The sequence below is a fragment of the Phaethon lepturus genome, unplaced genomic scaffold (genome assembly GCF_000687285.1).
Source record: "Phaethon lepturus isolate BGI_N335 unplaced genomic scaffold, ASM68728v1 scaffold52890, whole genome shotgun sequence".
Lineage (NCBI taxonomy): Eukaryota > Metazoa > Chordata > Aves > Phaethontiformes > Phaethontidae > Phaethon > Phaethon lepturus.
The window spans coordinates 4,761-31,143 of record NW_010513643.1 but is presented as its reverse complement, the minus strand read 5'-3'; the positions used below and the strand labels follow the sequence as shown (position 1 = coordinate 31,143).

The window sequence follows — 26,383 nt, the reverse complement described above, 5'->3', positions numbered from 1 at the left end:
ATTTCAGTGACTACCCTAAAGAATAGTTTCTATTTTGGCACTTCATGATGCAGTCTTTTTTTGCGTAGACTTCATTCTGCATCTGCGGAGTGCAGAACACTTGTACCCTCTTTTGATATGAAGTTCTTGTTGTTAAGCCAAACTGTCCTGGGGTGCAAGAAACTGCTAGCTAGTCTGGGCAGGCTGGATCTGGAAGGTGAGATACTGGGGCTTTCCAGCTTTGTCACAGTGAGAGGAGTAACCAACAGTATCTACCTCTCTCTCCTTGCTTTTTAATGTCCTTCAGTGAAAGGCTCGTGGTCTTGCTGGACTCCTTGGTCTCACTGCTCAGCAACCTGTGGAGGAGGACACTATCAGCGCACGCGGACTTGCACCAATCCAGCTCCGTCTAGTGGAGAGGATATTTGCATTGGTCTGCACACTGAGGAGGCCCTTTGCAACACACACCCATGTGAAGGTAGCCAGTTCTTGTCCCTGCTCCACCTCGCTCAGGTGGTGGTGGGAGCAAGGCACATCTGCAAAATGTTTAAAAAATAAATCACAAACACCATCAGTTAGAAGCTTTTCTGTCCATTCAGGAAATTCCGTTGAGCCAGGGAAAAAGGAGACATCCTTTCAACTGCAATGCATCACCTTTCTCTTTACTGGTTCACTAGCCCATGCTCTGGCATTCTGGTGCTGGGCAGGCAAAATGTTTTTAGCAGCTGATCCATTTAAAGTAATTGAAAAAGCAGGAGCTTGGTTCTTCAATGTGGAAGCTTTCAAGACAAACAAAAGGAGCCATGAAGCATCAATCTGTGCAGTTGCTGAAGGGACAATCCTTCCTTTTTCTTGCACAGACAGGCAGATGAGCATGTGCTACAACTCAACGGACAAGGGTTTAGATCCGTACTGGTTTTGAACTGCCTTTGTGTATTTCTGATCCAGTGCAGGCTGACTCGTGCACTTAGGAACGTCAGCAAAACCCTAACTGCTGTAACTTGTGCTGGTTGCTTGGGGTATCCCTTGGAGGCCACCTTAAAACTTGGAGGTCCTGGTGCAACATTGCCCCATCCAGCTCCTTGTACATCTTTAACCTAAGAGCTGATACAGGAGCTTTTAAGACAAGTCTGTGTTGCACAGTGCTCCACCAAGCATTCACTCAATCCATATTAAGAAAACTACAACCTGACAAGTAGGGTATGATGCTTGCATCATTATTTGTATTCAGAAAATTAAATCCACTTAAAGGCCCCTGGATTAGATGTGCAAGAGGGGCCCAGGCCAGGATCTAGACATCCTTTGGCATGGGAGAAGTTTGGTATCTACAAGGGATCCTTTTCCTTCTTGGTGACGTTGTCTGTGTTTTCCTGATCTTGGATTTCAGGTGGCTGGTCAGAGTGGTCAGAGTGGAGCCTGTGTAATGAAGAGGGCATCCAATACCGCAGCCGTTATTGCGAGGTACACAGCCCAGACTCTTCTCAGTGCGTCGGAAACAGCACACAGTACCAAGATTGCCTGTATAATGAAATTCCTGGTATGTACAGTGTCATGGAAGAGAGAGAGAGTGGGACAATTCAGGACAGGAGCTTGTGCCCTGACTGTCAAGCTAGGCTGAGATTTTATCTACTATAAATTGACTTTGGATGCTTCTAGAAAAACAAGCAAACAAACATGTTATAAACTCCCCTGTGGCAGGCACAGGGTAACTGGCATTCCTTTAAAGGCAGGTTGGCTTTTTTTAAAAAACAGAATTGCCTAGATCTGTAATAAATAACTAGCATTTCTTCACCTGGATTGAAGCTTTTAATATTGCATAGTTCATCTCAGGCTGGGTTATAAAAATTATCTCTGTTCTCAAATGGATATGGGCAACAGAAGGTCCTTGAGTTCACCGCAATATAAACAAAGCTGGACAGGAGGAGAATGTGACAGGGTGTCATGTGGCTTCACTGAGCACGGTGGCATATTCTGTATTTTAGCTCTCATGAGTGACGTAAAGCGGGCAGAGGTTTTTAGAAAGGAAATGTCGTGTTGGAAAAGTCTTGTAACGTTTAGTAGGAAATTATCATCTTTCTGCTGGTTTTTTGGACCATCATCCAAAACACAATAGAAAGTGGTAATCTTGCAATAGAATTTTATAGTGTGGTTTAAAAAATAAATCCAAAGAAGCATCCCAAAGGAGCAAAGTAAGGTGAAGGAGATGGAGAAAAATGGTGTGTGAAGTGGGGAGATTAACTAAGGGTCTAACAGAGTGACACCGTTGATGGACAGATGGTCATCAACAACTTCCACCTTGTGTTTTGTGGAAATTGAATCATTCAGGCAAATATTTGGTATGGGTCTAGACTGAATAACACCTTTCCACATGTTCTTTTCTGGATTACAGTGCCCTGACTTTAAAATCTGAGATCTCTAGGCAACGGTACTCCTCTTTTTCATGGTTTTCTCAGCTATCTTCTTTCCCCTAAATCGAAGAAGCTAAACAGTGATCAGGTAACGGTACTGGAATTGTCAGGTCTTTGGAGAGGTTTTGTTGCATGTGTTTCACACCCTTGAGCTTATAATTCAATTTAGAAAGACTCTCAGCTTGCTGCAGAACATGAGAGCAGCTTCTCGTGTCTGGAGCACAGGGGGTTTAATTATTTAAAGAAGTGAAGTGATGGCAAAATGACAACTTTCTCCAATGTTCTTCTCTTTGTTTAGTGATCCTGCCAGCCTCCAGCATTGATGAGAGCACGAACTGTGGAGGTAGGGTACCACTAACTATATATCTTATTTTTATCTTAACCTGGCTTCTTTTCTCCCTGTGCAGTATCAACCAAACCATTAATCTATACAGCTCATATCCCACTGATAGCCTTAATTCCACTGGAGTCTTGCTGTCTGAGTCAGACAGGAGGAATGTATCGCATGTCCACTTGTCAGTTCCAAGACTTTTATTTATTTCGGGGTTTGGGCTGGCCACTGAGGGTCATTAATTACTACATTGCTTGTCTCTACCCACAGGGTAAGTGGTTCAGGAGAAAGGAAGACATATTCCTCATTCCACCACTGTAAGCTTCCAGCTGTTTGGAGGCAGGTGTTTTTAAATAACCTATAAAGATTTCAGTGAACAGGGTCTCTTAGACACATCCTTTGCTGATATAGGACAAGATTAGAGTTTATACTTGTCCTCCAAGCGCTTACTTTCATTCAAGTCCTCACCTCTCACAGAAGTTGTGTCTCCTTTCTGCATGTAACTTGGAAAGATCCAGTCATTAGTGTCACTTTTCCACTGCCCTAGGAGCCCCTATTATAAAAATGCATACTGAAAAAAATGGCAGGTTCCTTTGACATTTTAAAATGTTAGTTTCACACTAACAACCGTGTCAATTCCTGCTTGTGTCACATCCCTGCTTTCCTGAAATCTAGATGATCTGCAGGCTGCCAAAATCTCTTCTCCCTGTGGGGATCATGACAAAAAAGGCATGCTACCTGTGGCATGGAAATGTGGCCTCTCAGTTTGTGACTGTGGGGCAATCAATGGAATTTCAGCACCTGCAATGTAACAGTTGGCTTTCTGCGTCACTTCTGCTCCCTCAGAGGGTGCAACGTATCTGCTTCAGTTCCAGGACTCCTTCCTATGGCTTGCACTCTGCTGTTGTGCACTGTATCCGCATTTCCTTCTTTTACCACCACCATTGTATCTGCCGTTGCAATCTACATTTTACCATAGCTAATATTATTTATTACTTAGCGTTCTACAACATTTGGCAAAGAAGCCAATCAATAGAAATTTTGTTGATGCATCTCAGAAAATCTATATTTTCAAAGTGATGAACCTGAAAGCTTTCCCCCTGGGGACTCACATGCTGCCAACAAAATAGTTTGTTTTTTCCCTAAGGTATGGCTAAAGGTCACCTGAAAAATCAGATGGGTCTTTCAAAGGTGAGAGGGAAATGTAAGAGAGCTTTATGTTTTAGAAAGAATTTCCTACTGTAGTGAATTGGTAAATGTAGCAGTGAAATGAAACATTCACCGCAATATAAACAAAGCTGGACAGGAGGAGAATGTGACAGGGTGTCATGTGGCTTCACTGAGCACGGTGGCATATTCTGTATTTTAGCTCTCATGAGTGACGTAAAGCGGGCAGAGGTTTTTAGAAAGGAAATGTCGTGTTGGAAAAGTCTTGTAACGTTTAGTAGGAAATTATCATCTTTCTGCTGGTTTTTTGGACCATCATCCAAAACACAATAGAAAGTGGTAATCTTGCAATAGAATTTTATAGTGTGGTTTAAAAAATAAATGTAGCTCGTCAGTCTAATAAAATCTGGATGTTCCTTACTGTAATTATGATTGAAGTGCATTACTTTGCTGTAGAACTCTATTGGTTTTGTTCTTTTTAAACTCAGGAGGATATTTTTTAACTAAAGATTAGAGGAGAGCAGTAGACTAATGGGCAGAATTCTCTATTTGAAAAGCATATCAGTTAAAATGTAAGATGGCACCAAAAAAATGCACACCGTGATCAGACTAAGAATGAACCTCATTTAAAGCCACTCTCTGAGTAGTCCCTTCCATTTCTCTGCACACAGTCAAGCCGACACAGCAGTCTGTCTAAATGAATTGGCTTTTTAAGTATTACGGGAATTTTGCTGCTGCAGTCGCCACCGAGCAGATGTGGCCATCCCTTGGGACAGCTGCCCTGGGGGAAGCAGTCAGGGGTCCCCCCCAGGCACTAGGGCCCCTGTTAATCCTCTTTGAAAGATGAGAGAGCGAAGAAAGAGGAAAGGCAGTAGCACTCGAGTCATCATCACTGGTTCTTTGTCTGTAGTTCCCCCCCTGTACATGGCAAAAGACAACAGGGTCATGAAGTTTTGCCACCCAAGATTGCTTCTGGTTGCTTCGTTAACTTGGTGGCTGTAAAAGTCGCTACTGTTTGTTCTGTTGTCAGTGGAGATCTGTTGGTGGTTGGTTTTACCATGGGGTTTGAGACTCTCTGAGGTGCAGGAGGAATGAGGAGTACTGTTTGACTTTGTCTTAGCCCCACCAGCCGGAGTTGCGAGTTAGGTACCTCCCAGTGCGTGGGATGCACAACTACAGCTCCTTCCAGAGGTCAGAGCTGTGCTTGGAGGGTGCTGCTGCAACCCCATGTGGAGAGATCTCTGTAGGAGGCTTTTATAGTCCAAGAGCTTTTCAGTTTGAAATGTTTGCACTGTAGCTACCCAGCTGGCACCTGCCTGCAACTAGCTTCCTACCTTTGCAGTTTGTGGAGAAAGCCAACAAAGAAGTGTTTTTCAAGCAGTTCCCCCCTTTCCTTTGTCCACCTTATCTTTCCCATTCCCCTGAGGACCCCTATTTCACTGTTAGTGGTACAAATACATCTCAGAGGTAATGCAGACATGGCCAAGGCAATGCCACCCAATGAATAAGCAAGAATGCTGAGCACACTTGGATTACACGGGGGAGGAATGTATATCTCCCCCACCCCACACAGAGTCCCATAGGCTTTTTGGGCAGCCGACAAAAAGGGCTTTCCCCTCCCTTCTTTCCCCTTCAGAGAAGCACTGAGAATTTTTATCCCCTTATTTCCATGACATGCACATGCTTTGGAATCCATTAATGTGCATTGTTTGTATGGCTCATTTCTTTAGCTGTCAGCTTAACACAATGTTTAGTTTCAATATCAATAGAGGGGAGAGAGGAGAGAAAGGAAGGGAGCTTTGAGAAAACAATGCGTGAACCTGTTAAACTGCACAAGGCAGAGCTGCACTGGGGAGACCAATTTGCAGGGAGATTATGTCAGTTTGTGTTAGAACGTAAGACTCTGGCTTCAACAGCTTATTAATGTTGATCCCAAGATGTCATAGCTCTGATTTGCACCTGTGGTCTTGTCAGGAGAGGGAAAAAGGCTGTTCTTTAAAAATAGCATCTTTTGTAATTTCTCTTGCAGGTTTTAGTCTCATCCATCTGATTGCCACTGGGGTCTCCTGTTTCTTCGGCTCTAGCCTCTTAACGTTTGTGATTTACGTGTACTGCCAGCGCTGTCAGAGGCAGTCCCAGGAGTCGACCGTTATCCACCCAACCACTCCCAACCATCTCCATTACAAGGGCAACACAACTCCCAAGAATGAGAAGTACACCCCTATGGAGTTCAAGGTAGGGTACTTGATGAGAAATACCACAAGCAGCTTGATACTACCTGAACAAATTCTGTATTTATGTCACGGTTGGAATTGAGTAGGTTTGTGTTTCTGTGCCCAGCTGTTGGCATTACACTTGGGGTTGAAGGGGCATTTAGACGTCCTGTCAAAAGGGTTAAAAAGTCCCATTACTGCAATGGGATTTTGTTCTGTTTCACAGTCCTGATGAATGCCAGTCTGGCAAGTACATACTGAGATACTCCAGCCCATTCTGACTGTTGTATGTATACAAATTGTCCTCTAAGAAATCAGTAAGAGCTCAGTTCAGTGCATTGTTAGTGTGTGGTAAGAGGAAACGGAGGGGAGGAAGAATAAAAATGGAAACTTCATTAGAGAAGTAGCTGGGAAAATGCTTAGGAGTAGGATGAGATTCTGGAAATACTTTGGGAACTGCCAAATTGTAGAGAATGAGAAAGCAGAGAGGTTTCTGCCCCCTCTATCACTACTGGACGGAACTTAGCCCAGGCAGCCATGCAGAATTCAATGACAGCAGCAGAACTGGGAGATGAAGCCTTAGAGGACAAGTGTCGAAGTGGCATACTGTGTTGGCATGTCTGCTTGCTAAAGAGAACACCACCCATTATCTGAGCAGATAGGACTAAGGGTGCAAGAGACAATATGCTGAGACAGTAGAGCATCATTGTATTTGAGCATCAGTCTCCAGGTGAAGCGTGGGATCAGAGAAGTGAGCAGTGGGATCGCTGGAGGGGCTTCATGTCACCACGGGAGGAACAGCCTGCCTAAGGTCACTTGAACAGTGTGGAGCATAATTTGGGACATGAACACAAAACAGAAGGAAACCCTACAGCTGCCTGTTCCTTTGTATAGCTATGTGCTGTTGACATTTTGATTGTCTGTTTCTGCTCCTCTGTCCTGGTTTCTAACTGAGACCCAACAATAAGATCAACAGTGGGACTGTTGCCATAGTCTAAACTCCCTGGGTGTTGGGGACTGTTTCTACGTAGGGATTTTATAATGCCGGGCACAGGACGACTCCTGATACATGGCCATGATTTGCAATGTCAATACATATCAGAACTAAAAGCTTGCATCAAATAATCTGAAAAGAGTCAATGTTGTTTTGGTGTTTTAAAGGAAAACAGTTTAAGCTAGAAAATAACAGACCAGTTTGGCAATAAACATGTGCTGAATTCCTTGTGTTGGGCATTGCAGCCCTCAGAGGATTCCACTGCCTATAAACGCAGTCTCAAAAATACACTTCCTAGCAGCATAAGGCCACAGTCGCATACAGTTTAATAAGGGTGCAGCATCATAATGCGAGTCAGCATGGATTTGTGGAAAGTAAATCATGTCAAGCAAATTGGATTCCTTTTTTAAATTAAATAAATATTGATCTAGATAGGAGGGAAGCAACAGACATATTGGGATTTTCAGAGGCTTTTAACAAAGTTTCACAGGATGTATTATTCTACACACTCTGCATATACAGGTTAGGTAATAAATTATTAAGACAGGTAAAGAACTGGGACCTGATCCTGGAAGCTTCAAACTATGAGAGTAATCCTTTCAGTTATGTAAGTGGCAAAATCAATAGGAAGACCCAGATGAGAAAGACTCGCAGGAATAAAGATATCGGCAAGAGTATCCCCTTGTTTCCTACATAGCAAACAATGAAGAAAAGAGACAGATTTATTTTTGTGGCCAAAAGCAGGTAGTTGCAGGGTTGGTGTTAGTGTTTTCTTCATGTTTTATTTTGTGCTGCCATATGTTATCAGATGGTCGGGGCAACCCTCGGTATCAGCACAGGCTGGGGGATGAAGGGATGGAGAGCAGCCCCATGGAGAAGCATTGGAGGTCCTGGTGGGTGAAGACCTGGACATGAGCCAGCAATGTGCACTCCACAGCCCAGGCGGCCAGCTGTATCCTGGGCTGTACCCAAAGCAGCGTGGCCAGCAGGTTGAGGGAAGGGATTCTGCCCCTCTGCTCCTCTCTGGTGAGACCCCACCTGCAGTGCTGCGTCCAGCTCTGGAGCCCTCAGCACAGGAGAGACATGGACCCATTAGAGAGGGTCCAGAGGAGGCCACAACAATGATCAGAGGGCTGGAACAGCTCTGCTGTGAGGACGGGCTGAGAAAGTTGGGATTGTTCAGCCTGGGGAAGAGAAGGCTCCGGGGCGACCTTATTGCAGCCTGCCAGTATTTAAAGAGGGTTTATAAGAAAGGTGGGGACAGACTTTTTATCAGAGCCTGTAGCAACAGGACAAGGGGTAATGGTTTTAAACTAAAAGAGGAGAGATTTCACCTTGATCTAAGGAAGAAATTTTTCCAGTAAGGGTGGTGAAACCCTGGCCCAGGTTGCCCAGAGAGGTGGTAGACGCCCCATCCCTGGAAACATCCCAGGTCAGCTTGGACGGGGCTCTGAGCAACCTGCTCTAGTTGAAGATGTCCCTGCTCACTGCAGGGTGTTTGGACTAGATGGCCTTTAACAGTCCCTTCCCACCCAAAGATTCTATGATTCTGTGATGCTAAAATAGGCAGAATGGTTAAAATGTACAAGGATGGACTTGTTTGCAGAACAATCATCTTGATCAATTGGGTAAATGGATTATGAAATGCAATATGTCTATGATGAGTGGTGCAGTGGAGTAGAAGTAATAACAAAGCTAAGCAAAGTTTAAAATAGCAGCAGATTAGTTAATGTAGTATCAGGAAAGAGTTGACCTCTTTGATAGATCCACTTCTGAATACTTGATCTAGTGTGTAGTAACGGTGAGCAGCTGTTAGAGTCTTCTTTTGAGGGACATAAAGAACCTAGGCATTAGATCAAGTTTTGAAAAGTCTAGTTTATATAAAGGAAGGCATTAGCTCACTGGGACTGTATGAGTTAGGCTGGGGGAGAAGAGCCTTGGACACAAGGAGAGAGAGACCAGATGGGGGTTATTTATAGAATGTTAGGAAGTGAAAGAGTTCAAGTGCATAAATCTGCAGTCATTGGACAGACCAACACTAAATGTTTAGGAGCAAGGGGCTACTTGCTGAGAAGAACTCGAAGTCATACACTTTCAGAGTGGTAAATGAGGGAGAGATTGACACAAAGGGTAAAATGTGTTTATCAAGTGAAACCCCGTTTCTCTATTCCTATTGAATATTTCCTTATGTTCATCTTCTCTATTGGCCCTCCTTTCTTAAACTCTTCCCTGAAAATGTCACATTTAATATTATAAGTTTGCCACTCTTCAGGGTTCTCTTGAAGCATATATCATTAGCGCAGTAAGAGGAAGTGCTCTGTGCTGTGTAATTACTTACAGAACTTGTTATTAGCCAGCTTTATATTTAGGAAAAACTGGCAGATTTTTCTAAGGGTCAGAAGAAAGTTTTTCATGCCTTCAAGGAGCATGTATGGTTTTATTGTGATGCTACACAATCAACATTCAAATGATAAAGGAGCTAAAGTTCACCTTCTGGAAAATAAGGGTTGGACTGAGCTTGGATATGGGCCCATCTGAATTTAAAATGTGTTGGTATGAAAGAAAGTGAAAACACCTGAAATTCCAGATTCTAAACCCAAGTAAGTTTCTATTCAGCAGATACCAAGAAAACTGCCCCTAACATTTTTTAGGTAATGAAAGCAAAAGAATCATTGTAGGTTTGTGTGTGTGTGTGTGAAAGAGTTAATAAATCCATGATTAAGGAAATACATGGTGTATAGACTAATTTTCAGTAACAGAAAATGGTAATACACAGTGACATGATGGTAGCAGAAGGCTGAGCATATGCACAAGTCTATTATTTTCCATTCTTTTATAATAATAAGCCTTCTGCAACCATCTTTAGTTTGTTTTCATCTTGAAATATCTCTTCTCTCCAACCAGCAGGTGAACACAGTAGAAAGTTTGGCAGTGTTACATTCAAATGTACAGCATTGAATGCAAACTCATAAATCAAGGTGATTTTTATATGAAGGCAGATTTTATGAAGGAAGAGCTAGCTGATACGAGCCACCTTGTTGGACATTTCAGCACAGCAATGCAGTAATGCAGATCAGATGTAAATATCATATATAATGGTGACCTATTGATCATTTAGCTGATGCTAACTTACCTAGGCAGTGTTTTGCAGAAGCATGTTTTATTTTTGCTGGCTTCTTTTCCCTTCCTGTTTTGCTTTCTCAGGAATGCTGTGAGGTTTATTATTAGTGATTTTAGCCATGATGTCTTAAAAGATTTCATGCATATGCATTTACCAGCAGCACATTGATTTTGATTTGTTATTCACAGATCATGGGGGAGAGACCTTTTGTGTCACCTAATAAGCAGTTCATGTTTCATTAATTGGTTAAAGTTCATACAGCACTCTGACAATATTGAAGACTGTGCAGAACAAGAACATAATGAAATAAAAATTATCTGCTCTTCACATTTTTGCATGATGGGTTACAGAACCACCTACAACCTTCCCAGTACTGCCACGCCAATTAGTTAATAACTGGCTATCAAAGCAGAGAGGAGATCCTCTTTTTTAACATCTTGCTTCATCTACTCAGTGGCTTACGTGAGTTACTTATTAGAGTCATGCTGAAGGAAAACCGGATGATCCTGCAGCAGAAGTGGGAGGAGATAGGGTCAAGGTTGAGACCTTGTGAATTAGGAGCTCTTGGAACAGCCACATGTGGAGAAAGGGTTTGGACTGAACTTCTTCCTATTGCTAAATCCTTTGCCAATAAAAAGAGCCAACACTTTATTCTACATGGGATTTGGACAGACAAAGGCATCTGCACATTGGTCCAAATCCAAAATCCAATGGCCTTTGGATCAGGCCAGATGGGATTAGTGAGAAATGTAAGTTTGCAGGATGGTTACGATGATGATTCTGAAGATTTTCTGCTCAATTGTGCTGGACAGACTTCCCTCTGTCCTTCCTTCCTTAAACACAACTTTAGTCATGAGTCACGCAGTCAAATTCTTTCTGTACTGATGCTTCAAATAAGCTAAGGAAACACCTGAGCATTGCATCTGCTCTGGGCATCGCCACTGCTCTTGTAGAAGCTAAGGGCCAAACACTGAAGTTGTGCTCAAGCAAAACAGTCATTTATGTGAATGAGCAAATTTATTGCGGCGGAAGATGAGGGGAGAACTGAGTGAGATTGCAGGATATGGCAATGAAAGAAGAGAGAAACTAAAAATTGTATGTATCACTTGATACCTGAAGCTTCTAGGAGGACATCAGAACAATACACATTAACTTCAGTAGAGCTGTGAGTCCTGCACTTTTACTGTCCTGTCCAAATTACAAAAAATTCATAATTTTAAAAAATTAAATTAAATAAATCTAATTAAAATAAAATTAAAATAAAAAATAAAGTCCTGTCCAAAATTTTACAGCAAATATAAATCCAGCTACCATAAAATGGGGAGAATACTCAGTAGATTACTTGGGACTCTGTATAAATTAGAAGCTACAATTAATATTTTTCAATAAAGTGAGAACAATGCTGTTGAGAATCAAATAACAGTGCAGAGCAGACATCCCCTGCAAAAGACTCTGCACACTGTGATACACAGTTCATTACTAATCCCAAATAATTCATGGCAATAAAATACCAATGTGGAGGGTTATGAAACAGAAACCAATTCTGTCTTTGGAAGAAGAATCCTTCTGAATAAAACAACAGGCTAGGTGTTTGGTGTGGCTTTCAACATTGCAAAAAGAAATAAAGCTCAAGGTATAGGAAACTGGAACCCTATATGGATTTTAAATGTCTTTCTCTTGGTGATGGTCATTTTCATTGCTGCTGAAAATCATGCCTTTTTTATAGCAGGGAGACAGCCAGTGATTCAAGTTTAAATGAGCTTTAACTACCGTCAAGTGCCCTAGAGGAATGTTTGTCTAAGTCTGTCTTGGTCTCTGAGGATGTTTGTTTCTCTCTGCCATGGAAAACTTAGGGCTTCAGTGTCCTATCACTTAATTTGATATGTTGCTACTTCAACTAAAATTGGCTAACCCATTTATTTGTAGTGATCACAGCACATAGGCTGATAGTACTGGGATATAAGCTTTTTTCTTTTCCCCATGACCCTTTCACTGTGCATCATTCAAGCCCCAGGACGTGGCTCTGAACTTCAGATACAAGCCAGCAGTTGGTGATACACAATATCGTCAATAAGTTATCAACCGTATAAAGTATTTGCTTTAGCTGCATGGTGGTTTAGAGAGAGATTTAGCTGATGTAATCAGCTGGAAAAAAGAAATACATTATTTTTATATATATATAAAAAATATATAGTAAATCAAATTGAAACAAATTTTGTTCCCAGTGAATTTCATGTTTAACAAAGACTATTTCCCCTGAACAAAGTGGCATTTAAGAACATTAAGTGCTTGAATGGTAGAGTACATATTTTTAGTACTTACCATGAGTATAGTATTATTTGAAAAAGAATAGTAGGGGCAGGGGGTTGTATTGGCAAAGGAGCGTTGTGCCCTTTCTTGTATGATCCTGCAGTTGCAAATATCACTTCAGGGGACTCTCAATTTACATAATGCCTGCTAGGAAGGGAAAGCAAGAGAGCTTACTGATGGGGAAAAAAGGATTAAGTGGTGCGTCTCAGTCAAAATCTATTAGTGTCTTTTCTCCCCTTTATATCATTGGGTCGAGTCAAATTGAGCAGTCAAGCATGCCTGGAGGTGTGGCTGTCCTCCGATGATTGTGCCTGTAGAGTGATGTGCATCTCTTGGAGGTGTCCTCACCCCATGGCAGCAGTGGCTCAGCGGGTTGCTGTGTGCAAGTCACAGATATCTCCCTCTCATAGATACATTATTTAAGAGTCGGGGAAACTGCCAATTCAGATTTGAATGTTGCCTTGGTCCTGCTCCCTATGGGATGCTAAGCAGCTGCTGACAACCGTCCCCCAATGGGAATTGGTCCGCGGTCCATCTGCTTTTCATACAAATCTTTCATCACTTTGCAGGGCTGTTGCTGGTCACTGTGGGGTGGGAATCCACATTGTTCCTCCTCCCTCACCGTTTTGAGAGAGTCCAAAATGGGGCAACTTTGGGATGACTTTTTGTTTTCCTATTGAAGCCATATTGAGAAGTGTCACTTAAAGTGACAGTGGGGGTAGAAGCTTCATATTCATCCTGCCATGTTTTTCTCTATTGACTGAGCCTTCCCTCCTCCTCCTTGTATGAGCAGGCATATCTCCTCTACACCCAGGTCAGGGATATGGTCCACGCTCTGCCTTCTTACAGACTAGACTAGTCATGGGTGCTCACACTAGCCTTTCTTTGGGGTTGTATTACTGTAGCTGTGATAATCTGTGGATGCAGGCAAGACAGGTCTGTAGTCAGACAAGTGTTGTTTTGTTTTGTTTTTAATTAGTTAAATAAGTATAGCTGGAAAAAGCTGGCAGATTTTTGAACATGTGAGCTGCTATTTCAGACCTGGAGACAGACAGATGTGTTCAAAAGTTTATCTGATTTTTCCAGCGACACTAATTGATCTAATAGTTGACACTAGCTTTTTCTTGCAACTTTTGCCTTTCCTAATTTCTCTGAGGTTGACATGTATCTGCCCCCACCTGTGCTGAAAGAAGGAGAATTAAACGAAGAACTGCAGGAATGGAAATAACAAAATCGCACTGCACTGACTGTTGCGTGTTTACCTGACTTCCCTCTACTGGTCAGAAGAGGAATATTTCAAATATACCCTAGCCTCATTTGCTACAAGTTACTGGTTCTCCCTTGGTCCAGGTGCCTGAGGTGGTTCTTCCCTCCTTGTCTCCTCAGAGCTCTGGCTGGCAGTGTTATGCGCATTAGCCAAACTGGGAAATCCTTGGCACAGCCAAGATGTGCAGGAGAAATTAATTATGTGTTTGCAGAAGAGTTTAAAGGGGGCCATGAAAGAGGCAGGGAGCTAAAGGGAGAGGATAATATTAGACAAACAATAAATACCAGAAAACATACAGCCTTTGTGGTACATGTGGAGGAAAGCTGCCTCACTATTCTTCTGGAATAGCTCCACTAGCGAATAATCGATTTTTAAGTAGAATTATAAAGAAATAGAGCTGCATGCATACAAGGTAAAGATAGCTGTGTCAGTATTCAGAACTAGAGCTCAACGTCCAGAATGTGTTTGGCAGCTCTAAGAGAGGACAGCTGAAATACCTGAGCTGTTTTTTGCTGAACTATGACCGCATTGTCCTAAAGAGTGATTGAGATCTCAGGGCTGCTCAGGATGCGCTGGCTGCTGCCACGGCAGAGGCTGCAGCAACCCTACCTCCATTGCCACCTTTCTCCGGCACATCATTTTTATATGTGCATTAGGTTTGGCATAGGTTAAGCAGGAATAGCTCTGCCTGCATTCCCCTATAGCTGGGGGAATCCTCATTAAGTCAGCTCTAACATCATCCTGAGATGTGTCCGCAAAGAATGTGAATAAAGGAAAAAACTGCAAATCTACAAATGGAGGAATCTAGATGGACCGTATCCCAGACTCTGTGAGAACCAGCTAATGAACAACTCTAGTTACCTTTATAAATATCATGGATCTCAGGCAAACCCCCAGTGCCATGAAATGCAAAGTTAGTATAAAAGCGTTTGTAAGAAAGCAGGCCAATTTCCTCCCAGATAATTGAGTCACTGTTAAGCTACCAAAGACCAGTTCACTGAAGTCACACAAGTAGCTCCAGTAAGTCTGTGTGGGAAACAGTTGGATTTGGGGATAAGACAAAATATCTGTAAGCATACGGGCCCACAACTGATAGAGTATGTCTGGACCTTCCCTGTTCAATAAGGCATATCAATGGGGTGTTAAATCCCACTTGGTGTTTAGAATTTGGCAGAGTCAGGATCATACTAGAGAGTGAAACCAGGAGAAACAAATGGGATTGACTTGACTATACTTTCAGTTACAGCGCTGGAAATTCATTGAAACAAATCTGTGTCCGTGTTAATATGCAGGCAAATCTGAATTAATATTTGAGAGGCAACATATGACGTACCCTGATGAAATGAAAGGTGATTGGGTTGAACTTTCATCTGAGCAGGAAGAAACCAAACACAATCACTTTTTGCAGAATTTCAGCATTAGAGAACGAAGGGAAAGCACGAGACTGAGCTGCCTAAAGGCAGATACTCAGCTGGTTAAAAGTGTAGCTTCATGTGTCCGTACACCTGAAGAAAAGAGGATGGTGTTGTTATCCTAAATAATCTTGTGATGTGTAAATAGAAATTGTCTTGAACAGGAATGCTGTTCCTCTTCCAATGTAGAGATTGAAACCTGGCTAATGGAGTGTGAACATCGGGCAATTGTTAATGGGAACATACAGGGCTTTGGGGAGGAGCTGTTTGGGGCACTGCAAGCAGTAATGCAAGGTTTGGCTTTATTTAAGATCTTCATTAATGAGCTTGGAGGGGGTGCAGTCAGTGTGTTAATTAAGCTAGCAGAAGATATTAAATTGGGAGGTGTGTCAAAAAAACAGCCACTGGTATAGAAATAATGGAAAATGACCTGCGGAGGTTATAAATATAAAGAGGAAATAACAAAGTGAGGTGCAACATGGGGAGAAAATTAAGCAATCTTGAGAAAAATAATGAAAAAGCAGTTATTTAAAGGGTTGGAGATATCTGGAAAGCAATAAGACTATAGGAGACTGAATGGAGTTAGCAGATGGCAAATGAGGCCGAGTTTTTACTTTTATTTCTGTTTTTAGTACTTTTTTTTTTCCACCGCTGCAGTTACACCTTTGCAATTCTCAGTCTAAATGTAGCGCTGTGGGCTGGCACCAGGCTGCATGACTTGTGTTGGTAATTCACCAGAATACGCAGCTCTGAGACCATCTGAACACTCAGGGCTGCTTGCTCCAATCTAACTGCAATGAGGCAGAGACCTGCCTTCCCCGGACAGACCTACAGCCCGGCACCGTGTTCTTACTAGTTCCCATCAGCTGAAGCCCAGTATAGCCCAGTTGCTCTAGATGATCATCTGCACCCAATGCAAACTATTAACCTTAGTTTTAGAAGGCAGTGATTATACCTCTGTCGAGTTAGTCTGAGTACTAGAACATGCACACGGGCAGGTGCTGTAGCTCAACTGATGACCCTCTGTAGTAACACTGTTGTGTACGTGAGGGAGCCAGGAGGGGCATATACTAAGGCATAGTAGTGCAGCAAGGAGACAGTCTACACCTTCCCACGCAGCTGAGATCATGTCTGCTATATCCTGCGCACCAGCTATATTGGGAAGCAGCTTGGGGCAGCCCTGAATTCCTCTTTTGTGTCTGGATGCCACGTCATGGGTGTTGCCACCACCAGATTACTGGCAAGCCCGGGATAAATAGCAAGCTTTAGGCTAGACACCTGCGCTTGCCAGTGGGAAGATTTCCATCAACTCCTTGGACTTCAGTTTCCAGTTCACAAAAATACTTAAACCTGCATTTAGCTCTAAGTAGGGTCTCACTTCAGTTTGCCTTACTATTACATACAGTTTGTTTTGTCATCTTACTCATATGCTGAAAGTCAGAGATGTGCCAAAGCATCTTTCTGACAATGGTCCTTTATGTTGCCAACTCTGAAGGTTTTTATAAGTTTAAAATAGCAGTTATATAACCTCACTCCCTCCTAAGTATAAGGATTAAATAGCTACTTTCAAACAGCTATAGAAAACTGTAGCTATTAATTTTCTTATAATTGAATGTTAGTTCCATTGTCAACCTCAGCACATCTACAGATGCTGCCGTCATTTGGGGGTTGTTTAATTTATTTACCAATAACAGTGAACAAAGAATTTCCAGTCTAAAATATGGTAAGCTTTCATCCAAAAAGAACATGCAATCATAAGTTTAGTGGCCCAGTGGGATTTTTTTGTATCTCTTTCCAGGAGGAAAAACCTTCTTTAACAGAAAATAGGTTCCTCATCTGTACATCTAGAGTTCAATTTAAATTCTGCAAACAGCCTTATTAAATTCATCAGAAAAAACTCAATACATAAACCCTGGCCACTGCTACCTTTGACTTCAGTGTAGGCTCAAGAGATTTTATAAAAGCATCAGATAAGATAGTTTGTTTAGTGTGAGACACTAAGCAAATTTTTAAGAAAGATTGGAAAGAAGAATCATTAAAGTCTTAAAAATCACTCTTAGCTTACAGTAAATACATGGGTCTCATAAGGTCTTTCTAGCAACTTTCCTTCTTTCCAGGGTCATTTGTAATGCATAGCTCAAGAGGCACAGCAGTGTTGTGGCATCCAGTTGATCAGAAGAAAGGGAGCATGTGCGTGGGCCACACGTCATTTATTTTCTTGGTGTCAATTATTGCCAAAAGAGGTTATTTTAGTTGTATGGTTTATTTTGTTGAAATGTAATTATTATGCTAATTATTTCCAAATATACTGGTTGATTATAATGCTGAGATCTCTGCCTTGGTACTTCCAGAGACGTACAAGCTGTGGGAAATATTTCATAATATTAATATATTTCCACAACCCAAAGTCATTTGGCTAATGTTCCTAGAATGGAAAAAGTAACATCCTGTAACAAGAAGGCATGGCTAGCTCCATGAAACAGCTGATCTGCATCGAAAAGGCATTTTGTTCAATCTGATTTCACTGCAAGAAGCAAATGACTTAAAAGGAACACAAAAGAACCTAAATGTTGGATCTTGGCTTCATTACACCGTTGCACAATTCCCTTATCCCTCCTTTTTCTTGGGGGATGAAGGGGTGTAATCGCCATCCCACTGTTGCTACAGGAAGTCTGTTGGATGTCGTTCCAAGGAAAATTGGAAAGGCTACCTCAATTCTTTTAGGGCTAATTGTGCAACTGAGTTCAGTGGGAATGTTGTACTTGATTTCTGCAGAGGCAGAATGCAAGATGCACATGGGCTTCGTCTGGATATTGCTAAGAGGAATGGGTTGACTACAAAGTTGCTGTCTGCTACCTGGACCCTGATTTTAGACCTTCGCCTGTGTCCACAGTGGATGATCAGGGTTAGCAGTGATTGGAGTTGTTAGCCTTGGTTCCTTAGTGCCTGCACTCACTTTGTGATGATGGAAAAGGGAAGTTTTTCCTGGTAGTTCACTGGGACGTTCAACATTACAAACAAACTTCCAAGATGGAAACTTGCAACTATGCAGTCCTGGCACAGGCAACACATCCCTGCTGAGTCATGCCCATTGGAAAGGTGCGCCCTGCATTGCTGAGCCTCTTCAGAGCTTAAAGTGGTGGTAACTTCACCATAAATGCTAGGCAGAAGGTCACGCAAATTTTCTTTCTTCTTTTTACCTTTTTAAAGAGCAAAGTGTCATGGGTGGGAGGTGGAAGAACTGATGAAATTACACCCGTCAACAGAGAAATAGTGGAGAAACTGTGAGGTTGGGGGAAATTGTCCTCGCTCACTGACTTCATAGGGACGGTCGTGCTGTGTAGCTGGTGAAGATTAACCTACAAAACTTTTGGGAAACTTGCTGACGACTCTGCTACATCACCCCCAAAATAGAAAAGAAGATTTGGAGCTTAGAGAGAATGCTGAACTCCAGAAAGCTGACTGCTTTCTACATGAGAAGATTAAGGAAATCTTGCCACTGCATGTAACCCTGTGGGAATTACTTTATGGCCCTTATTTTGGTATTAGTTGTATGTGTATCAGATGCTTTTAGAAGCATCCTTTTCACTTAAACTTCTCAAAAACTATATGGAATTCCTTTTAATTGGAGGTGGGGAGGTGGTAATCTGCTTTTTAAATCAGATTTTGACATTTTTGTGACTGTTCATTGAAAATTGAAACATTTGATCTGTTTATGTATGTAAGAAATGTTTATACAGCTTATACATGCAGCTGTAGGATGGGAGTAGCCTTGAAGGTCCCATACTGTTATGCATGAAGGTACACATGGGAGAATGTAAGCAAGTAGGTCAGTGGATTATGACTTAATGATTTGGAGCAAAGGCAGAATTTGGGGGAGTAGTGGCAAGGCACTGAGTAACAAATGGAAAATCTGAATGATGACTGAGGCTAAAAATATCAATGGAGAAAGCTGAACAAAATTAAATGTATGCATATGGCACAATACAGTCGTGTTTAACACATCCAACATTTGGGTCTACCTTTGGAGAAACAGCCTGTGAATGTATGTCAGTATTTTGCCTCCGATAGGAATAGCAGGGGGCAGAGCAGCACACGGGGGGGATACCTGCAAACTTTCCCCTCAGACTCTTCCAGTTCTAACTAATTGATAATACAACAGCAAGAGTGATAACAAATTGTTTATGTATTTCTGTAAATACCAAAATACTCAGGATTCTGTTGTGCCTGGCATTGACATGCAATTCACTGGCAACAAGGCTGGACCTTTTGATTAGTTGACAGATCATATATAATGGAGAAAGCTGCTGCTGTTTTACATTCTCTTAAAACCATATCCACCTCAGTTCACCTGAAAACATCCCTGCTTGACAAAGCACAGTTCTGGGTCGGAGAATTTTTATATATATATATTAGTCATATGTGAACCCAACATAATTAAGGGTCTTCTAAAGAAAGCAGTTGAAGTTGTGCTTGCTTTTGAGTGATCTACTTGGTTTGGTTAGTGCATGCTGGTGGCTTACCTTCTGCTAATCGGTTCTTGAATTGAGGTTAGTGGTGAACAGACCAGAAGAAACAAATTATATCAAATATGACAGGATGGCATGGATCATACTGGAAGGGAGGAAGCAGCTAAAAGGATTTGATTGGTGCACGTTGGGTTTCTAGTTATTCGTTGAATGGAGCACTTTTTCTAAGCACATCCCATGCGTTTTCATATTATTCAGGGTCTGGCCTCACTTTTTATGGGGAATATTGTGCTTGCACAACTACCATAAGCTTCTTTTTTCTCAAGGCAGGATGGGACCAAAATGAGGGCCTGAAATATGTTTCCTTCAGCATTTGAAATACATCGTGTGTATGGCACAGAGATTTTTCAGCAGTAAACATTGACCAGGTTTTTGGTTCTTTCTGATCCTGCTTGCTGAGCAACCAGTCCTAATAGGCTGTAGATGCTGGCAAGGGGAGGCATTAGTGTTCGATACAGGAGGGAGCAGACAGCAAGAAGGGGAAAATACAGGTTGAGTGTCAGGAAAAGTGTCATCAGTAAGGTCTGGTGGGTGCTCAGATGACTGACACTTCTCCCTGCAGGGTGTAGGATGGTAGTGCAGAAGGGCTCAGGAGGCAGCAAAGGCAAGTCTGCCTGCCTTCCTCCAGTGAGGACAGCCTGAGCTCTAGTGCTCGCTGCGCTGCTTTAGTCAGCTTAGTTGCTGCAAATGCGGGTAAGTCCCTGCAAAATCACCAACGGATTGTCCCTTCTAAGAGGACTTACCGGGCATTGTCTTCAGCAATCACTTCTTGACCACTGTAATACTGGGGACTTGGCTCAGACGTGGCTGAGGTGAAGAGGCACTCGTAGGAGTTGGGCTGCGAGCAAGGGTCTGGTCTATGTTAGTTTTTGTGATTGACTGTAGTTGTGCGGTTGTGATGACTCTTGGCCTTTCCCGTTGGGACTGATAAATATTGGTGAGTACACCTATGGGCACAGCAGGCTGTTTTCATCCCCATAATAACTCCAGTGAGTTCAAGTTATCAGGAGGGCTTGACCTTGACAGCATAACCCACACAGCATTAGGGGAATATTGTCCAAAGGGAAAGTCACTGGCCATCTCTGTGCTGTCACAGCAAAGAATTGCAGGATGAGAGCAAGGGTTAAAACTCTGAGTAAAACAGCGTGGGAGCCCACCCAGAGAGATTTAACTGCACGCCTCTTCTCCTGCGGTGCATGCATGCGTGTGTGTGTGTACTTCTCTAAAATTCACTGCTGCCTAATTTCTCTTCTTCCAAATATCAACCAATTTCTAGTGCCAAGGAACCTAATAATCTATTTATTAAAATGAGACAGACAATAAGTTTGTGTGGGGAAATGTTAAGGCAGTGCACATTGATCATGCTGATTTAGGACAGTACGGCCATCGCAGCGTTTCCGGAGACAAACTCTTTGCAGCTAATTGCATTATAAATTCCACTAAACCATTTTAATAAGGTATTTCTCTAAGATATAAGCTCTCCATCAAAAATAAAACCAAAAAGAGCAAAGGAGCAGTTGTGGGTTTTTTCCCTAATTAAATATTACATGAAAGTAAGACGCGAGATAGAGAGGAAAAAATGCAAATCGTGTTCATTAAATGCTAAGTCTGCTGTCAGGGGTTAGTTTAAAACACCATGCGACATTTTGAAACTCACAGATTTTCAACTGGAATCCAAAAAGGTAGAGTCCTGGGGTCTTTGTCCTCAGATCAAGATGGTCCTGAGCCATCACAGGTCAGGATATTGATGTCATCACTTTTCAGAGGTGGTAATCCGGGCATGTCATGAATCTTAACCGTCCCAAAAAGTGACCCAGACGAGGCCTGGATGCTGGAGCACCTTCAAGAGAGCCCAGGGGGTGCGGCAGTGGGATTCAGCCTCTTCCTCCTCCTCTGGTGGACCACGGACGTGGTGTTACACTGGCTGCAGTAGGTATCGTGGGCTAGAGACACCGATAGGAAACAGCAGTCATTGTGTACAGTCGGTATGAACACCTGTGGTGTTCACTGGAGAGCAGTTCCCCCAAATACTCAGTGGTAGTACTTAGCAAGGTGCATTTTTACAGGGGATCTCAAATGTTTTTATCGAGCTGGGTCAGAAGACACTGAAGCACAGAGCGGTTAATTGGATTTCCCAAGGAAGCATAGCAAGCAGCAGAGGACTGAGCCTGGCATCCTTGTTTCCCAGCCACCAGCACAAAGCAGCAGACTGTTGCCCACACCATTTTAGTATTTCTTTGGGTAACTAGGAGAAAAGCATGACATTTCTTTTCTTCCTTTCATATTGAAGAGCACAAATTCTCATTCCTTGGAAATATTTGTCACTTTGAGTGTGCCTATACAAAATCTTCTCCTTGGTTCCTACACATGATGTGCTGTGAGCTCATTTTAGAGACTCCAGGCCAGGAGATATTGCAGTCAGACCAGGAGGAGGCTGGGATCTCCTCCGGTTTTCATGTATCAGATATTTCAGGTAGCGCCCATTTCCAAAAAAGTTATTTGTTAGTTAAGCAATCGGGAAATTCTTTGCCAGGGTACTTTTGCCATAGGAAAGCCTTTACTCCTAACATCTTGTATGAAACTGGGAGTTGTAGCTCCCAGGGTAGCTGTAGCTGTCAGTCTGCTATCGGATTAGAAGAAAGCATTTTCTTTTCTTCCTCCTCCTCTCCCCCTCCCCATGCAGTAAAATTATTCAATTACAAAGAAATTGGGAGATAAATGTACTGCCTCTGGTCTCATCTTTGAGCCTAGGGGTAGCTCTGATCATCTCAGTGGTCACAGCTGGGATGTTTGGCACCCTGTGTTGGCAGGTTGCCCTGCTGCTGCTGGGGAGGACCAGGGCTCCCCCAGAAGGCAATTTTCATCTGCATCTGCCTTCACGCACGAAGGAGAGTTCTCCTCTCCTTGCCGACAGAGCCACAATGCCTGAAGTTTAGGTGGCTGAAGTTAGATGGGTCGAGTATAGCTGATGGAGCTGGGAATTTCATGGCCTTGAGCATTAGTTAATTAATTTTCATCTTACCCTGAGCTGGGTTGGGTAGGAGGTGTTTGTCTCAAGGGGGACCTGAGGTAACGTGGTTCCCCCAGGAGCATTGTGTTGTGGCAGAACAACCATTAGGTCCCAGGACTAGTTGCCTCATTAGACCTCTCCATCTCCCTGCTCCAGACAGGAGACATGCTCATATCCTCTTTAAATGTGCTGTGGCCCAGTCATGAGGATGCTGTAGCAAACACACCTAGTATTGACTCTCAGATCAAAGGAGTGAGTTTCCTGCATGACAACCATTAAAGGTGCACGTGTGAGTGACATAGGTCAGAGATATGTACAAGAAACTTAAGGCAAGGGTCAGTTGAAAAAACTGTCATAAAAGTTCCTCAGCCACATTCACAGAAATCAGATGTCTATAAAGATGCAGGAGAAAGTTCCATAAAATTATGCAACCCCCTGCCCAAAACGGGATTTTATCCTTGTGCATAGGTAACAGCTGGCATAGCAATGGGCTTTAATCTGGGGAGAGGGGAACATCTGCTTGCTGGTGGGAAGAGTGATAGTAATTCTTGCAAAAAGCAAAGAAGGGGGGGAAGAGGGGAGGGAGAAAAAAAAGAATTTCTAAATCTTTATGGTAAAAGGGGCATTTGTCGTTCTCATTTTTTTGTTGTTGTTGCCAAAAATTGTTACGTGGTTGTTAAATTTTTTTAAGTCATTTTAGTTTTTCCACAAGTGACCATGATTTGTTACTTATACTGTAGCTTACAGAAGTGACACACTTAATATCGGGGGGTCCAAACCTGGATATCTACCAATGGAGATGGAGATCAGGTAAATGCACACCTGCTCTTCCAAAGAAAAAAAGCTGCCGTTTGGCAACTGGTTTGAGAGGGAGCTGCAGGCTAAACATGAGCATTTTGGAAGAGATTAGATTGAGTGCTGCCATTAATCACCAAGTTGCGTGTAGGCCCAGCATGGTTTTGTGTGACAATGATGTTCAGACAACATGCCATCTACCAGGAGTCTCCGGGTCCCTGGAGAAGGCTCTGGGTTCTGGCCCTAGCAGTAGCTGAGCACAGGTCCACCAAAGAGAGACCTGGCAGGAGCTGTGGTCCCCTGCAGACTAGCCCCATAGCAAGTACGATGTACCGTCTTACTCTCCCAGCCGGAGGGAAGGCAGTGGTGGCTGCGACAGAAACCGTGATGGAGAAGGCAGGTGAGAGGGAGGTGTCTGCAGGTAGATGAGAGTAATTATGTGGCACCAGTGCCACGCCTGTCATTTTCTCTTCTCTTTTACAGACACTTAACAAGAACAATTTGATACCAGATGACAGGACCAACTTCTACCCGTTGCAGCAAACCAATGTGTACACAACAACCTATTATCCCAGTACACTGAATAAATATGACTACAGGCCCGAGGCCTCCCCTGGAAGGACCTTTACCAACAGCTGATGATGGACAGATCCTACAGGACTGGATCACTTCCTATATGAATTTTTTTTAATTGATTTTACGGACCAAATACTGGCCCAGCCTCTAGATGTAAATATTGTACAGTAGGGTCTTTTTTTTTTTCCTTGGTTAATTGTATTTCTTGTAAACAGCACATCTCCTTACAAGGACAAATGCATATGGACCATTCTGCAGAGCTTTTGTGGATATTTGGCTGGAGATGGCTCTTAACTACTGCAACTGTTTATGGCTGGAAGATCAGCGTTGCTGTCCAAGGCCGACGTTGTCCAGGAGGTGGCTTCGTGCTGAGCTGGGTATCAACCACGCAGCAGCACACGACACACGGGTGCATTCTAAGCAAGGCAAGAGGTGGCCTCCTGGCACAGGGGTGTCTGTCTGGTGAGGAGCATCCTTCCTGAGACAGGGTAGCAGTGGTGCACTGGATGACATGCAGCTCATGAGACAGGCCGAGCGTGACTCCATTGTGCCAATAACTTGAAGAACGTTTTCTTTTTCTTTTCCTTTTTTTTTATTTTTGATTTTTTTATGTTTTTGAAAAAAAAAAGTGACTTTCTAGGGCAGCGTTCCCTGTATCTTCAACGGAATCTTTTCGTATTGCAGGAAATAGTCTCTGCAGCCTTCTTTGGTAATATGCAGTTCAGCTGATGAGAAACAACACACAAAGTGCATTACCCAAAGAAGCTTTCCAGAATGTTTCCAGTCTTAATTAAAAAAAAATTATAGAGGCAGTGAGACACTGAGAAAAGTAAATGTTGGAATAACATCGGAGACGTGAACTTGGAGTGCCTAACAAACAAAGATGTTTATATCACTGGAAAAAAAAGATGTGATGATTGCCGCACAAGAGCCATGGGCTTTTTTTCTTTCTTTCTTGTTTTTTTTTTACGGAGACAGTGTTAACTCTTTTTTGTTCTAGCTTTGATCCTGATTGCGTCTGCCGGGAAAGGCAACTTTAGAGGCCGTGCTCTTCTTGTGGGAAATCACCATGCTTTGGGCTAATTTTTCTCTTGTTTTATTGTTGGTTTTTAGTTCATTTACTTTCAAAGAGTGAATAATTCTGACTTTGCAGGGGGAGGGTATTTTTGTAAGGAATGTTTCCATAGTCTGACATGATCCAGAAAGTCTGCTGCACATTCTTACAGTGTCTTCCAGTCAGTACTCTATGAAATAGTAACGCAGCTGAGTAATGTGCATTGTTTGCCAATATTTCCTCAATTTTTCTGAACAAAAACAACCCAACAAACAAATGCTGCTGCAGCTTTTGAAGTAAATTGGGGCGGTAGCATTATTAAACAGTATATCCAGCCTTGAAATGTAATTTTGTGTATGTGTGTGACTGTGTCTATAAGAACTGTATTAGTTTGATGCAGAAGCCATGTTGTCTACAACCAGATGTTTGTCTGACATAATTGTTTGGCAAGAAGGAAACTTATTGCTGGTGCTTGATGTACAATTACATCCAATGTGTTAGCAACGTGAACAAGTTCACCACTGTTATCATTCAGTGTTTCTAAATATTTATAATGAACTCCTGATGCTAAGGATTTTAGAATGTTGCAATATTGAGCATGAGATAAAAGTGCACCCCGAAACGCGCATGAGCTCCATGTGGTCCTGAGCTTGGCTTTGTCGTCTGCATCTTATTCGAGCAATTGCCATGTCCGTGCTGGCCATTGGCTCGGCTGTGTTCCCAGCGGTCCCGTTTGTCTTCGCTTTACTTCAGATTTCGCTGTAAACTGACACCGGTCGTTTCTCAGCGCTGTTCCTTTGCAGTTGCTGGTTTGGAAGCCCAGCTTGGGCTGTGTGCTCAGCTCTTTCATGTAGGCAGCTGGTAGAGGATGAAGAAAGACTGTATTGCTCCTGACAAGTATATTGCTTTTCCTGTGAGGAAAAGCCAACATGGCTCTGTAAGCCAGTGTTATGGTGATTTGACCAGAAAGCAAGAATAAAATAGCCTCCCATTTTTAAATTACTTTGTTCGACTTCAGTTTGCAGTGATTGAGGGCTGTAGGGGTATTTGTAATTAAGTGGGGTCATTAGCACTGCCATGAGGACACCTTAGGCTCAGCAGTGCCCATTATTTTCAGCAGCTGTTTTTCTAATTTAGCAGCTCATCCTGCTTCTGCTCTGGTCTCACCAAGCGATGAGAGAGAGAGAGGTGCCCTTAAATAGATGCACTCCATTTGA

General features: G+C 42.7%; 1 protein-coding gene across 1 annotated transcript in view; it reads left to right on the top strand.

The window, feature by feature from the left end:
* Positions 1-24,175, top strand: part of LOC104623410 (semaphorin-5B-like) — a 33,884-nt gene extending 9,709 nt beyond the window's left edge. Inside the window, exons 7-11 of the mRNA XM_010290496.1 lie at positions 287-457; positions 1,367-1,516; positions 2,686-2,730; positions 5,915-6,120; positions 24,020-24,175. Coding sequence (XP_010288798.1) covers positions 287-457; positions 1,367-1,516; positions 2,686-2,730; positions 5,915-6,120; positions 24,020-24,175 — 728 coding nt within the window. The remainder of the gene's footprint in view (positions 1-286; positions 458-1,366; positions 1,517-2,685; positions 2,731-5,914; positions 6,121-24,019) is intronic.
* Positions 24,176-26,383: the final 2,208 nt, after the last annotated feature.